The 13,260-nt window shown below is 34.6% G+C and overlaps 2 protein-coding genes across 2 annotated transcripts; both read left to right on the plus strand.

Annotated features, from left to right (window-relative positions):
• The first annotated feature begins 55 nt into the window (after nucleotides 1–55).
• Nucleotides 56–3,846, plus strand: LOC105322374 (kelch-like protein 24). Its single transcript, XM_011421045.4, has 2 exons — nucleotides 56–305; nucleotides 1,507–3,846. The coding sequence occupies exons 1-2, from the start codon at nucleotides 141–143 to the stop codon at nucleotides 3,034–3,036; spliced, it is 1,695 nt and encodes a 564-aa protein (XP_011419347.3). The 5' UTR covers nucleotides 56–140; the 3' UTR covers nucleotides 3,037–3,846.
• A 774-nt stretch (nucleotides 3,847–4,620) lies between these two features.
• Nucleotides 4,621–12,740, plus strand: LOC136274715 (kelch-like protein 24). Its single transcript, XM_066082218.1, has 2 exons — nucleotides 4,621–4,821; nucleotides 10,422–12,740. The coding sequence occupies exons 1-2, from the start codon at nucleotides 4,657–4,659 to the stop codon at nucleotides 11,931–11,933; spliced, it is 1,677 nt and encodes a 558-aa protein (XP_065938290.1). The 5' UTR covers nucleotides 4,621–4,656; the 3' UTR covers nucleotides 11,934–12,740.
• The last annotated feature ends 520 nt before the right edge of the window (nucleotides 12,741–13,260 follow it).

Below are 13,260 nucleotides of genomic sequence, written 5' to 3' on the forward strand. Positions count from 1 at the left end.
AATGTTCAAGCACAATAAATATAAGCATGTTATTTTCATTCATTGGACTTCATTTATTGGACTCCAAGGGCAACGAACGCGAATGCGTACAGTAAAACGGTGGACCTTTATCTATTTACTTTCGTTTTAATATAGTCAAAATGTCATACAGCGAAGATTTGGCAGATGGTCTTCAAAAGCTAAGAGGCAGTCAAAAATTTTGTGACGTGGTGTTAATAGCAGAGGATACGGAGTTTTATTGTCACAAGGTTGTTCTATCTGCCTTGTCCGAGTTCTTCGAAACAATGTTTGACAGTCCATTCAAGGTTTGTTTACACTATTATAGATATGATATTTAATATAGATGCATACACGTATAACTATAAGGCAGGTACATTATTCATACTCATATGTACTCATTAAAGTTGCATATATCGGGTTATCTCCGCCTTTGCTTGGTGTAAAAAGTAATGTTCATTAAATCCATTTCAAGTTTAATGTTTTTAGCTCATCTGGCCACACCGTGTAATCTTTATTATTTATGAACATTCTACATTTTAAATTAATCTCTTTATGAAGTAATGTCAGGGGTTCGGACCCTAGGGTGAAGCTATTATATCCATACTGGCGTCCAGTATATCCATACTGGCTTCCAGTATAGTGAAAATGTTTTAAATCTTAGAAAATCCTCTTTTCCACTTCATCAATTCTGGGAGATAAACTGAATGCATGGTTATGATGTTCATCATGAAGCCCTTTACCTATATTCAAGACCCTCAGGACAGGGGTTCAGGCCTTAGGGTGGGTCCAATATGGCTACGTAGTGAACATGTTTAAATAATTATATTTTCTTCTGTGCTATCACAGTTGTGGGAGATAAAGTAAATAAATTGCATTGTTAAATTGTGAAATTCACTGCCCCTGGGACTTAATTGTTCGAACAAAGGTAATTCGTCTGAACAAATCGTAATTCGTCCGAACAAATAACATATTCGTCCGAAAACAATAAGATTATTTTATTTTTGTCATCTGGCCTTTCCACGCCGCCGTAAATATCGACCATCACTATGAAAGAAATATGTTTTAAAGAACGTTGATTTGATTAAAACATAAAGCACTTTTAAAATTATATTGAAAGTGCGTAATTTTTCAGTGCGTTTTAACAAGGGTATCATTGATTGGAACTGTTTATACATAGGAAAAGAATGTTTTTGATAATTAATGTATCAATGTGCACTCAATATTAGTATTTATTATTAACTAGGCTGAATAGTTACGTGTACTGTACTTAGTATAAGCTCAGTTCTGGCGCCATATTTCAAGACACGTTCGTACTCTAGGTTAATGTGAGCGATGTAGCTCACAAGAATGATCAACTATACGTACTGAGAAAAACTTCCAACTTTTCTGATAATACCGTATAACAGTTTTATATACCAGTAATTTGAGTTCTTTATTTGACATTAGGAAATCATTAATTTCATTCAATTTTATTTCCATTATTTAAAAAAACTTTAAATTTCACAGGAAGAAGATGAGTCAGAAGTGAATGGAGAATGCAGAAGGAGAATGGCGTTAGACCCGGTACAGTGCGCGACTCTCTTGGATTTTATGTACACTGGTAAAAGTGAGTGGGCAGACGTGGATGATGCGATTGACATGCTGCACTTGTCACAGCAGTACCAAATCCGGTCTCTACGGGAGCAGAGCCTGCAGTACCTGTACCAACATATCAGCAGCGAATACTGCGTGCGCATGTGGGAAGCAGCCAAACTCTTGGAATTAAAAGAACTGGAGGAAAAAACAAGCACCTTCATTTCCAAAGAATTCGCCCTAATTTCTTCAACTGATCTGTTTTTTCATATAAGCAGACCTGATTTTGTTATAGAACTGCTGAAAAAGAACGATCTAAATGCCCATAAAGAAACCATAGCGAAGGCTGGACTGAGATGGATCGAGGAAGACTTTGAAGGAAGAAAGGACTACTGCTATGATATACTGGAAGCTCTACAGACTAGACGTTCTTTGCTGATAAACTTGGCATCTGAGGCAAACTTTCCAAACTTACACAATAGCCCGGAATTCAAGGACGCTTTGCAGAGATACAGAGAAAGAGGTGATGTGACGTCACCAGGACTAGATCTGGAAGAATGTGTTGTCGTCATGGGAGGAAATGACGGAGGAAGCAACCAGAGTCTCATCTGTTTTGGATTCCGTCACAAAAAATGGTTTACGCTACCTCCTATCCCTCATGACCCCAAAGTTAATTTTTCAATTTGCACAAGCAGATGTAAATTATACGTGTCCGGGGGATTTGGTAATGGACAGGGTTTCTACGAGTACGACGGCGAAAGGAATGCGTGGAGAGCTCTACCAAACCTTTTGTCTCCAAGGCAGAATCATTGCATGGCATGTTCCAGTGGGAAAGTAGTTCTCCTTGGAGGTACAGACACCGGAAACACTTCAAACTTCGTCAACGAAATCGATGTTTATGATACAGCAAGAAATGTTTGGTGTGAAAGTAGGACAACTTTACAACAAGCCGTTAGGTCTAGCGCGTACTGTGTTTTGGAAAGCAAGGTATTTCTCTTTGGGGGCCTCCGTGCGGGTGGAAAAAAGGTAGAAAAGCTGCAATATTTTGATATCGAGAAAGGATACTCTGTCCAGGACCAGTGGTGTACCATTCCGGAAGCAATCCAAAGCCAAGCTCGTGCCGTTGCAGTGGATCGTACGATAATTGTTATATCCCAGAAAGGAGAACTCTTTCAATTAAAAAACGACAGAGGTTTTTACTTCTTTGATAAAAAGGAAGGCATGCGATATTTCCCGAGGAAAGGCTTTGGAGTATGTCCATTTGACGGGAAGATTCTGATAGTTGGGGGCGAGGTGAACTACGCCAAAACCAAGGATATGCTACAACACAAGTTGGACGACGGCTTCACGTTTGAAATGGAGGAAAAGATGCCGTTCTCTTCCAGTAATTTCTTTGTAGGACACATGTACGTCAAAAGAGCTCATCTAAGTTACGAATGTAAAGATCAAGTACAGATCGTGTAGATAAATGTCAGAAAGGTGGTCCGTAGTCAAGACATTGCAAAGTGATGATGCTCAAAGTGTGTGGCTTAGAACCATTAAACTATTTATAACTTGGTTCTTTACGTCAATATTCCACGCATCAGTACAAACATGCGTGTAAAACAATCTGCATTTACCTGTTATACCTGATAAATATATGTAGACGTTTAGAATAGGATTTTCAATCAAACATTAGTGCTTAAAAAAAAACAAAGAACTTTTGTTCAAGAATCAAGGAAGTTCCACGAAATTGTGTGGTTATAGAAATGCCAGAAACATTATTTGCTTGCAAATTGTCTATTGTTTAGCGTGTTCTTTTTTTTCTTTACAATTAACAAAACTGTCCAGTAAATGTCACAAGAATACTTATTATCAGTTTAGAACACAGTGCTTTCGAAAAGCCTAAATCTGAATTGAAATGAAAATTAATTTCTTTTTGATAAGGTTCACGAATTTAAGTCACTGAACTGTATTAACCTTTGAAGCAATGACAGACGTGTACTATTTATTGTTTGTATGTACTTAGGCATTTTTGTTCAGTACATTCGTATAAATGTACATTTATGTATGTGTATCATTTTGCCTTGTCGGAGTGAGATTCTAGCTTCTATGGTATTTTCACAATTTGTACAGGATAAAAGATCGTTAGGTTATTGATCTGGACAGGATTGAAATCGATATGATATATAAAATGACACATGTATAACATGAAATTTAGGAATGATTTTAAAATGCTTCTGCCCAATTCATAATTATTAATAAACGACGAAAAATTGAAAGAAATTTGTGATGATTTAGACGTTGCAAAAGTCAAAGCTAGCATTACAAAAAGTAGAGAGATATAACCACACGCGAGCTCAATTCTTGTTACTGATCATGCAGCATCATGCATATTTGCTAAGTGTAGGTACTAGAATGTACTATAGTTTACCATTGCGCCGAAGGACTGATATGAATTCATATCACCAAAAGATTCACGAAAAGCGTTATACAAAGACACGAAGTAACAAAAAGAAGTTTAGAAAAGGTCACCAATCTCGTTTCTCTAAGTTATAAAAAAAAAGTCGGTTAACAATTTTAAATGTTGTAATCGTTCTACTGCAACCCCACAAATTAACACCTTAAGTAACTTGCCATATACCATGCCATTCATACATAAATAAGACACAAAAGGCAATAATGTTATGATATTCACATAACTTAAATACAATAATATTTAAGTCATTATGTTTTGAGGGGGTGTAATAAATTATTAAAATAACCATCAGTCTCTATGAAAATCAATATAAATCGCTTACAGTTTTATGAGTTTGTAACTTCTGTTGTTTAGATATTGCCGCAATTTAATGTTCACGAAGTCGTTCATTTTTTATTCGGAGAACAAAACTTGCAAAGATCAATCTTCATAAAATATCAAATTAATCTTGTCAACAGCATCCTGACAATAAAATAAGTTCCAGTACAATAAATATAGGCATGTTATTTCATTCATTTGCTGGAGCTCTAAAGGCAACGAAAGCTAATGCGTATAGTGGTAGAGGACCAAGGCGGACGTCAAAGTCCTATTTAATCCATATATTCTACTTTCGTTTTATCGTCAAAATGTCATACAGTGGTGATTTGGCAGATGGTCTTCAAAAGCTAAGAGGCAATCAAAAATTTTGTGACATGGTGTTAAAAGCAGAGGATAAGGAGTTTTATTGTCACAAGGTTGTTTTATCTGCCTTGTCCGTGTACTTCGAAACAATGTTTGACAGTTCATTCAAGGTTTGTTTTCACTATATAAATACATCCATATTAAGACAGGTATTCATATATACTCATTAAAGTTGCATGGATCGGGTTATCTCCGTCTTTGCTTAGTATAAAAAGTTACGTTCATAAAATTCATTTCAAGTTTAATATTTTTAGCTCATCTGGCCACACGTGTAATCTTTATATATATATATATATATATATATATATATATATATATATATATATATATATATATATATATATATATATATGTGACTGCCGTCATGAGAAAAGGGCCCTTATCTTTTGACGTCACAATGCTCAGAAAACGACGTCAAAGTTGCGGCATTGTAAACGCAACTTTTTTAATTTTCTGTTTCTATTTTTTCTGCGTCTGTGTTGTGTTTTCTAAATAATTAGAGTCTGGCCTTGTTTTAATACCGCGATTGATATTTTTTTCAGTCCAATATTACATGTTGATTAAAAAAATAAACATTTGATAAATGAAATATACACATGTAACGTCAATATCTACACATTTTGAACGCGTAATATTGCACACAAGTTGATGCTGAGACGTCATAAAATTGCTGCTTTTGCATCCGCTATGAAACTTAAACACCACAATTTACATTCTAGTGTAAATAAATCATTGTTAGAAACCAAAGACCCGTCTCACATAATTCAATGGTCGTGGATTTCCGATGATGAGTTATAAAGTAATCTGAGTAAAATTATACAACTTTAGTTTGCATGAGCAATACATGTATGATTTAATAACGTAAAAAAACAAACAAACAAAAAAACTACACTGCACACTCTTTGTTGATAAGAGGGGTTGAAGGATGAGACCTACCAAGCCCTACCGAATCGATGCAGAGCAGTACTGTTCAAATCTAACAGTTACTGTGAAACAATACAAGTAAAATATTTCAAATCAAACTTTTGGAAGTTCCCTCGCGGGAGACGATTCTTCACTTTTTAAATTAGTCGGAAGGAACACGCGAGAAGCGGTTATGTCTCAATTATAGTGCTACCGCCAACATACAAAATAAATTCACGCATATTCCAGGCACGTAGCATCGTTTTTGAAAGTGGGGGGGGGGGCCAGACTCATCCAAAAAAAAATCATGACAAACAAGCAAAAAAAAAAAAAAAAAAAAAAAAAAAGGAAATTTAAACTTTTCCAAAATCTTCAAAATCCTAATCCGGGAGGGGGGGGGGCTGGGATAGTATAATAGTATATAACTTCAATTTCATTCCTTATTTCCTTATTTTTATATCAATTTTTTACATACTCCTCAAAAATTGGGGGGCCAGGCCCCCCCTGGCCCCCCCTGATGCTACGTGCCTGTATTCTACATGTATTACAATTTAAGAATTTGCGATCAAATTTTGAAATTATTTAACGAATTAAAAAGCTATAACTAACGGATAAGAAGAGATTGAGAAATATTTTGACAGAATAAAAATCTACTCTGATATGTCGCATTTGATTTCATGGAAAAATCTGATTCTTAGTGACATTTTCATGTAAAGTGCCATTTCAAAATGAAACAACATAAAAGTAAATATACCTGTACAAATGAAAAAAACCTGTTTATTATTTAAGCGCAACATATTTTTTTCTTGTGCAGTTTAAATCCACATGTGTGTACTTTTTGAGCTAACTTACATAAAAAATCAGTTATTATAACATGGATTTATAGCATTTTATATGATTATGTTCAACTCCAATCATTTACGTACATGATCGATTCAAAATTCCTTAAATTGAACAGGTTTGTTAATGCAATCATTATGTTACTATACGTTTGATATTAAGTCGATAAAATTGCCGTTTTATAAATCAATTCATGTTTATCGATAAATACATGTATAAACACTACATGTGCGACAATTAATAACATGCAAAGCAATACAATTCGGCTTCATAGATGATGGTTTCTCATCTCTTCTTTTTTATACAAGAAACAACTTTCGATGATACTGAAGTCAATGTTTATGTGTGTTTGTAACAATGTACAGCAATAAAAAAAAATCCGAGAATCGCGATATTTCTTAAAACTTCGGAATACCGTATGCAACTTTATGCACTCTATAAACGTTTATCATTTAATTTGTCATTTTATTTAAAATTGATAATCACTTGGCCGATATCTGTTTTCAACGAGAGAGAGAGAGAGAGAGAGAGAGAGAGAGAGAGAGAGAGAGAGAGATTCATTCATCGTGTAACATCGATAATAAGAAAATTAAATTAGGCAACATGTAAAAAGGTTACTTCTCACTGAGTATAAGCTACGTTTATCGGCACTGTACTACCAATTAGTGCAAAAAATAAACATAATTATTGCAGAAGTCTTATTGAAATTTACCTGCAATCATGCATTTTGAAAAAAAGGGAATAATGCTTATATATAATTAATTATTTCAACGGTTATGGTTTATAAAAATCGCATCACAAAAATACAACAGTATGCGTAAACTTACAAAGCGATGGAATAGAAGTGTATATTCAGCACGCGGGGTGGCTTTTGTACATTGTTGGTCTGTCGTATTTGATACACTTAATTAGGTGTGTACGAGTATTTTTAAACAATAAACATAAACAAAAGGTAGCGATCAATACCGAAAAAATTAACGTAACCCGCGTTCTGTAATGTGGCTATCTTTATATCCCGCATGTACATTGTATCACCGATGAAAGCATTTTATTGTTTATATTTACATCTTTCATTTAATAAATTAATGAATTGAATTGATCGTAAAAAGTAAGTAAAGGTCATTAAATTATTGTTAATGTACACTGGAACGATAGATAAAAGCTATAGCCAAAGCGTCTTATATGGGATTTGAGTTTGGCATCATCATGATTATATAGTTCGTGCAATTCTTGATTTTTCTTAGGTTGCTGAAGATTTCGAACGGTCGGTAAACTGCATGGTTAGAATTGGACCGAGTTGATTTCAGTCCTGTCTGTTTCTATACAGCTGTGAATTACAATAAATTTTCGTAAATTATAGAGGGAATCATACTTAATGGATTTAAATTTTAATCTATAAATATAAGATGCCATTTTTGTTATAGTCTTTTCTCTCAAATCAACTGTCCACATTCTTGTAGTTGTAATTACTTTTCAGTGAGAGAGTCGAAGACGATCTTTTTCCATTGGTAATTTTATAAAAATTAAGTGTTGATAACGTATTAAAGAGAAGAGCAATCATGACAGTAATTTAACACAATAACACTCGAGTTTCAAAAACAGCTATAATTGATTTTAAACTTGCTTCAGAACTATGAAGAGACTTAAAAAGTAATATCAGTAAATATGCGATAAAATTTCCGTGCAAAAGGTTAATTAAAAAGAATAAATATTTCTCTTTTTGAAAATAAATTCGTGTATGCAATTTGACTATGCCCCGAAATTGTGGAAACATACATGTAGGCATCGAATTTGACCATCTTTTTGTTTGTTATATGTTTGCTTATTAAAAAACTTTTATGTATTTAAAGGTTGGGGAGAAGTATTTGTTTTCCTTAGATATCCTTTATGTATCCATCTTACATGTATGATCGGGGGGGGGGGGGGGGGGGGTTATTGCATGTGGAGTCATCAGAAGTGTGCAGAACTTAAACTATATCTGAATATTCAAAATGTTTTTTTTCTCTTTTGTTAAAATTGTAAGAAATCTAGAATTGTAGAAATTTATTAATTAATTCTACTTCAAACAATTAAAGACGATGTGAAAGGAAGTATAGAAGAAAAAAAATTAATGCAAAAAAAAAATTGACGTTCGTGACGTCGTGACGTTTTCAACGAGTTACGTCAAAGTCGTGTTAACATATCTTACTAAAATTGTCATAAAATGCTTAAAACACACAAGATCTTGAATATCTTTGTATATTTGTATTCAGAAAGAGTTGACTAATCAGAATTGACAAAAAAGTGAGTTTGTGAAATTTTGACCTTTAGGGCCCTTTTCTCATGACGGCAGTCATATATAATTTATGAATATTCGATCTTAGTTTCTTTTATGAAGTAATGTCAGGGGTTCAGACCCTATGTTCATATAGTGAAAATTTATTAAATTTTAGAAAATCTTTTTTCCACTTTCACAAATGTGGGAGATAAGCTGAATGCATGGTAACGTTATGATTTTCATCATGAAACCTTCTATCTAAATTGTGAAATTCGTAACCCTCAGGACAGGGTTCAGACCCTAGGGCATGTCCAAATAGCAAACATAGTGAAATGTATCGATTTAAATAAGATTTTCTTCTGTACTATCAAAGTTGTGGGAGAGATAAAACTAATTGCGTTGTTGTTATTTTCTTTATAAGGCCCTGTTCTTAAATTGTGAAATTCGTTAGCAGAAGTTGGGACTTCTCTTTTGGGGGGCGGGTTGTGTGATAAATATGGCAGTAACTACTGAATTAGTTTCTGCTTTAATTTCTTGTGCATTTTATGCTCGTTGAAATAAGCTATATTCATGTGTTCAATTTAAATGAAACTAAATAAGTGTATTATACCAGATCGACCATTTAAGGCCTGCAGATCTCTTTTAACCAAAAGAGAAAAATATTTTGCTAGGGTATAGTTAATGTGAGATTCCTCCGACTCTTCAACACCCCCCCCCCCTTCACAACTTTTTACAAGTAATAAAAGCAAGGGTAAAGTCAGAGATGTCTCAGATTAGGGTTTAGACTTCAAAATGAAGCTTTTAAAAAATTCAAATATGAGACTCTCTGACATGTCACTCTAAGGGCAAAGTTATTCAACTGACTGTCAATGCCTGTGGGCCTCTCGATTTTTTCAATAAGGTTTTAAATAATAATTGAAATATTTTTTTTTCATAAAGACATGTACCTAACGTATTTTTTGATAAAATTTCATATTCTGGACGTCGTTTTGAGATAGCTGACAGTACGATTTAATATTTTTAAACACTGATGAGTAAGATCCATCGTCATTGGAAACAGGACGGGGGCAACCAAATACCAGTTTTGATACTTAAATTATCCCGATATTTTAATAGATAATTTTTATAAACGACACGAGTTTATGAGATAATGTAATCTAGAAACTGCTTAACAGCTTAGTTCTTTGTTTAGTTATCATTTGAAGCTAAACAAGGTTACATTGTAAATGATTATTAATCATAATTAAAAGTCTCTCTTATTTAGACTAAACCCGAAAAAATATTTCCAGTGTGTTAATATCGCCCATATAGGAAAGAATTTTCTTTTAAAGAGCGTTGATTTGGTCCAAACATAACGCACTTTTAAAATTAATTTGAAAGTGCGTTGTAACAAGGGTATTATTGATTGGAAGTGTTTATAAATACATGTACATAGTAAAAGAATGTTTGTGATATTGTATTAATTTGCAATCAATATTAGTATTTAACTAAGAATAGTTACGTGTACTTAGTAAGCTCAGTTCTTAACTCAAGACATGTTCCTCTTGTGCGATGTGCATGTAGCTCACAAGAATGATCTATACGTACTGGGAAAAATTTTCTGTAGTAACAGTTTTATACCGGTAATTTGAGTTTTTCTTTGACATTAGGAAATCTTTAATTTGATTCCATTTTATTTTCATAATGAAAAAAACCCTTTAAATTTCACAGGAAAAAAAGGAGTCAGAAGTGGAAATGAAGTTAGCCCCGGTACAGTGCGAGACTCTCTTGGATTTTATGTACACTGGTAAAAGTGAGTGGGCAGACGTGGATGATGCTATTGACATGCTGCACTTGTCACAGCAGTACCAAATCCGGTCTCTACGGGAGCAGAGCCTGCAGTACCTGTACCAACATATCAGCAGCGAATACTGCGTGCGCATGTGGGAAGCAGCCAAATTTTTGGAATTAAAAGAACTGGAGGAAAAAACAAGCACCATCATTTCTAAAGAATTCGCCCTGGTTTCTTCAACTGATGAGTTTCTCGAGATAAACACACTTGATTTTGTTATAGAACTGCTGAAAAAGAACGATCTAAATGCCCAGGAAGAAACCATAGCGAAGGCTGGACTGAGATGGATCGAGAAAGACTTCGAAGGAAGAAAGGACTACTGCTATGATATACTGGAAGCTCTACAGACTAGACGTTCTTTGCTGATAAACTTGGCATCTGAGGCAAACTTTCCAAACTTACACAATAGCCCGGAATTCAAGGACGCTTTGCAGAGATACAGAGAAAGAGGTAATGTGACGTCACCAGGACTAGATCTGGAGGAATGTGTTGTCGTCATGGGAGGGAATGACAGAGGAAGCAACCAGAGTCTCATCTGTTTTGGATTCCGTCACAAAAAGTGGTTTACGCTACCTCCTATCCCTCATGACCCCGAAATTAATTTTTCAATTTGCACAAGCAGATGTAAATTATACGTGTCCGGGGGATTTGGTAATGGACAGGGTTTCTACGAGTACGACGGCGAAAGGAATGCGTGGAGAGCTCTACCAAACCTTTTGTCTCCAAGGCAGAATCATTGCATGGCATATTCCAATGGGAAAGTAGTTCTCCTTGGAGGTACAGACCCCAGAAACACTTTAAACTTCGTCAACGAAATCGATGTTTATGATACAACAACAAATGTATGGTGTGAAATCAGGACCACTCTTCAACAAGCGGTTAGGTCTAGTGCGTACTGTGTTTTGGAAAGCAAGGTGTTTCTGTTTGGGGGCCTTTCTGAACGTGGGGAAAAGGTAGAAAAGCTACAATATTTTGATATCGAGAAACGATACTCTGTCCAGGACAAGTGGTGTACCATTCCGGAAGTAATCCGATGCCAAGCTCGCGCCCTGGTGGTAGATCGTACGATAATCGTTATATCCCTTAAAGGAAAACTATTTCAACTTAAAAACGACAGAGGTAACTATTTCTTTGAAAATAAGGAAAGCATGCGATATTTCCCGAGGAAAGGCTTTGGAGTAAGTCCATTTGACGGGAGGATTCTGATAGTTGGGGGCGAGGTGAACTACGCCAAAACCAAGGATATGCTACAACACAAGTTGGACGACGGCTTCACGTTTGAAATGGAGCAAAAGATGCCGTTTTCTTCCAGTAATTTCTGTTTAGGACACATGTTCGTCAAAAGAGCTCATCTAAGTTACGAATGTAAAGATCAAGTACAGATCGTGTAGATAAATGTCAGAAAGGTGGTCCGTAGTCAAGACATTGCAAAGTGATGATGCTCAAAGTGTGTGGCTTAGAACCATTAAACTATTTATAACTTGGTTCTTTACGTCAATATTCCACGCATCAGTACAAACATGCGTGTAAAACAATCTGCATTTACCTGTTATACCTGATAAATATATGTAGACGTTTAGAATAGGATTTTCAATCAAACATTAGTGCTTAAAAAAAAACAAAGAACTTTTGTTCAAGAATCAAGGAAGTTCCACGAAATCGTGTGGTTATAGAAATGCCAGAAACATTATTTGCTTGCAAATTGTCTATTGTTTAGCGTGTTCTTTTTTTCTTTACAATTTACAAAACTGTCCAGTAAATGTCACAAGAATACTTATTATCAGTTTAGAACACAGTGCTTTCGAAAAGCCTATATCTAAAATGAAAATTAATTTCGTTTTGATAAGGTTCACGGAATTTAAGTCACTGAACTGTATTAACCTTTGAAGCAATGGCAGACGTATACTATTTATTATTTGTATGTACTTAGTCATTTTTGTTCAGTACATTCGTATAAATGTACATTTATGTATGTGTATCATTTTGCCTTGTCAGGGTGACATTCTAGCTTCTATGGTATTTTCACAAATTATACAGGATAAAAGATCGTTAGGTTATTGATCTGGACAGGATTGAAATCAATATGATATATATAATGACACATGTATAACATGAAATTTAGGAATGATTTTAAAATGCTTAAAGTTCTGCCCAATTCATAATTATTAATAAACGACGAAAAATTGAAAGAAATTTGTGATGATTTGGAGGTTGCAAAAGTCAAAGCTAGCATTACAAAAAGTAGAGAGATATAACCACACGCGAGCTCAATTCTTGTTACTGATCATGCATATTTGCTAAGTGTAGGTACTAGTATGTACTATAGTTTACCATTGCGCCGAAGGACTGATATGAATTCATATCACCAAAAGATTCACGAAAAGCGTTATACAAAGACACGAACTTGTGAAGCGAAGGTAACAAAAAGAAGTTTAGAAAAGGTCACCAATCTCGTTTTCTCTTTATAAAAAAAAGTCGGTTAACAATTATAAATGTTGTAATCGTTCTACTGCAACCCCACAAATTAACACCTTAAGTAATTTTGTAATTGCCATTTATGTATCCAGATTTGGAATAACAAAACAGTCACATCAGCAATTCAAAACAACGGCTCACGGGTTGACTTGCTTCGATGCACAGAACACATAAACATATTTTCCAGTTTCAGGCAAGAAGTTTTAATTAGTAAAGTGCAATATCAAACAACAAGGGACTGTT

This window comes from Magallana gigas, chromosome 4 (assembly GCF_963853765.1).
Source record: "Magallana gigas chromosome 4, xbMagGiga1.1, whole genome shotgun sequence".
NCBI classification, from domain to species: domain Eukaryota; kingdom Metazoa; phylum Mollusca; class Bivalvia; order Ostreida; family Ostreidae; genus Magallana; species Magallana gigas.

Bases quoted from the DNA above. Each gene is read 5' to 3' on its own strand.
- LOC136274715 (XM_066082218.1), top strand. From the start codon at position 4,657: ATGTCATACAGTGGTGATTTGGCAGATGGTCTTCAAAAGCTAAGAGGC. The intron at 4,822-10,421 runs GTTTGTTTTCAC...TAAATTTCACAG, and splicing joins TGTTTGACAGTTCATTCAAG to GAAAAAAAGGAGTCAGAAGT.
- LOC105322374 (XM_011421045.4), top strand. From the start codon at position 141: ATGTCATACAGCGAAGATTTGGCAGATGGTCTTCAAAAGCTAAGAGGC. The intron at 306-1,506 runs GTTTGTTTACAC...TAAATTTCACAG, and splicing joins TGTTTGACAGTCCATTCAAG to GAAGAAGATGAGTCAGAAGT.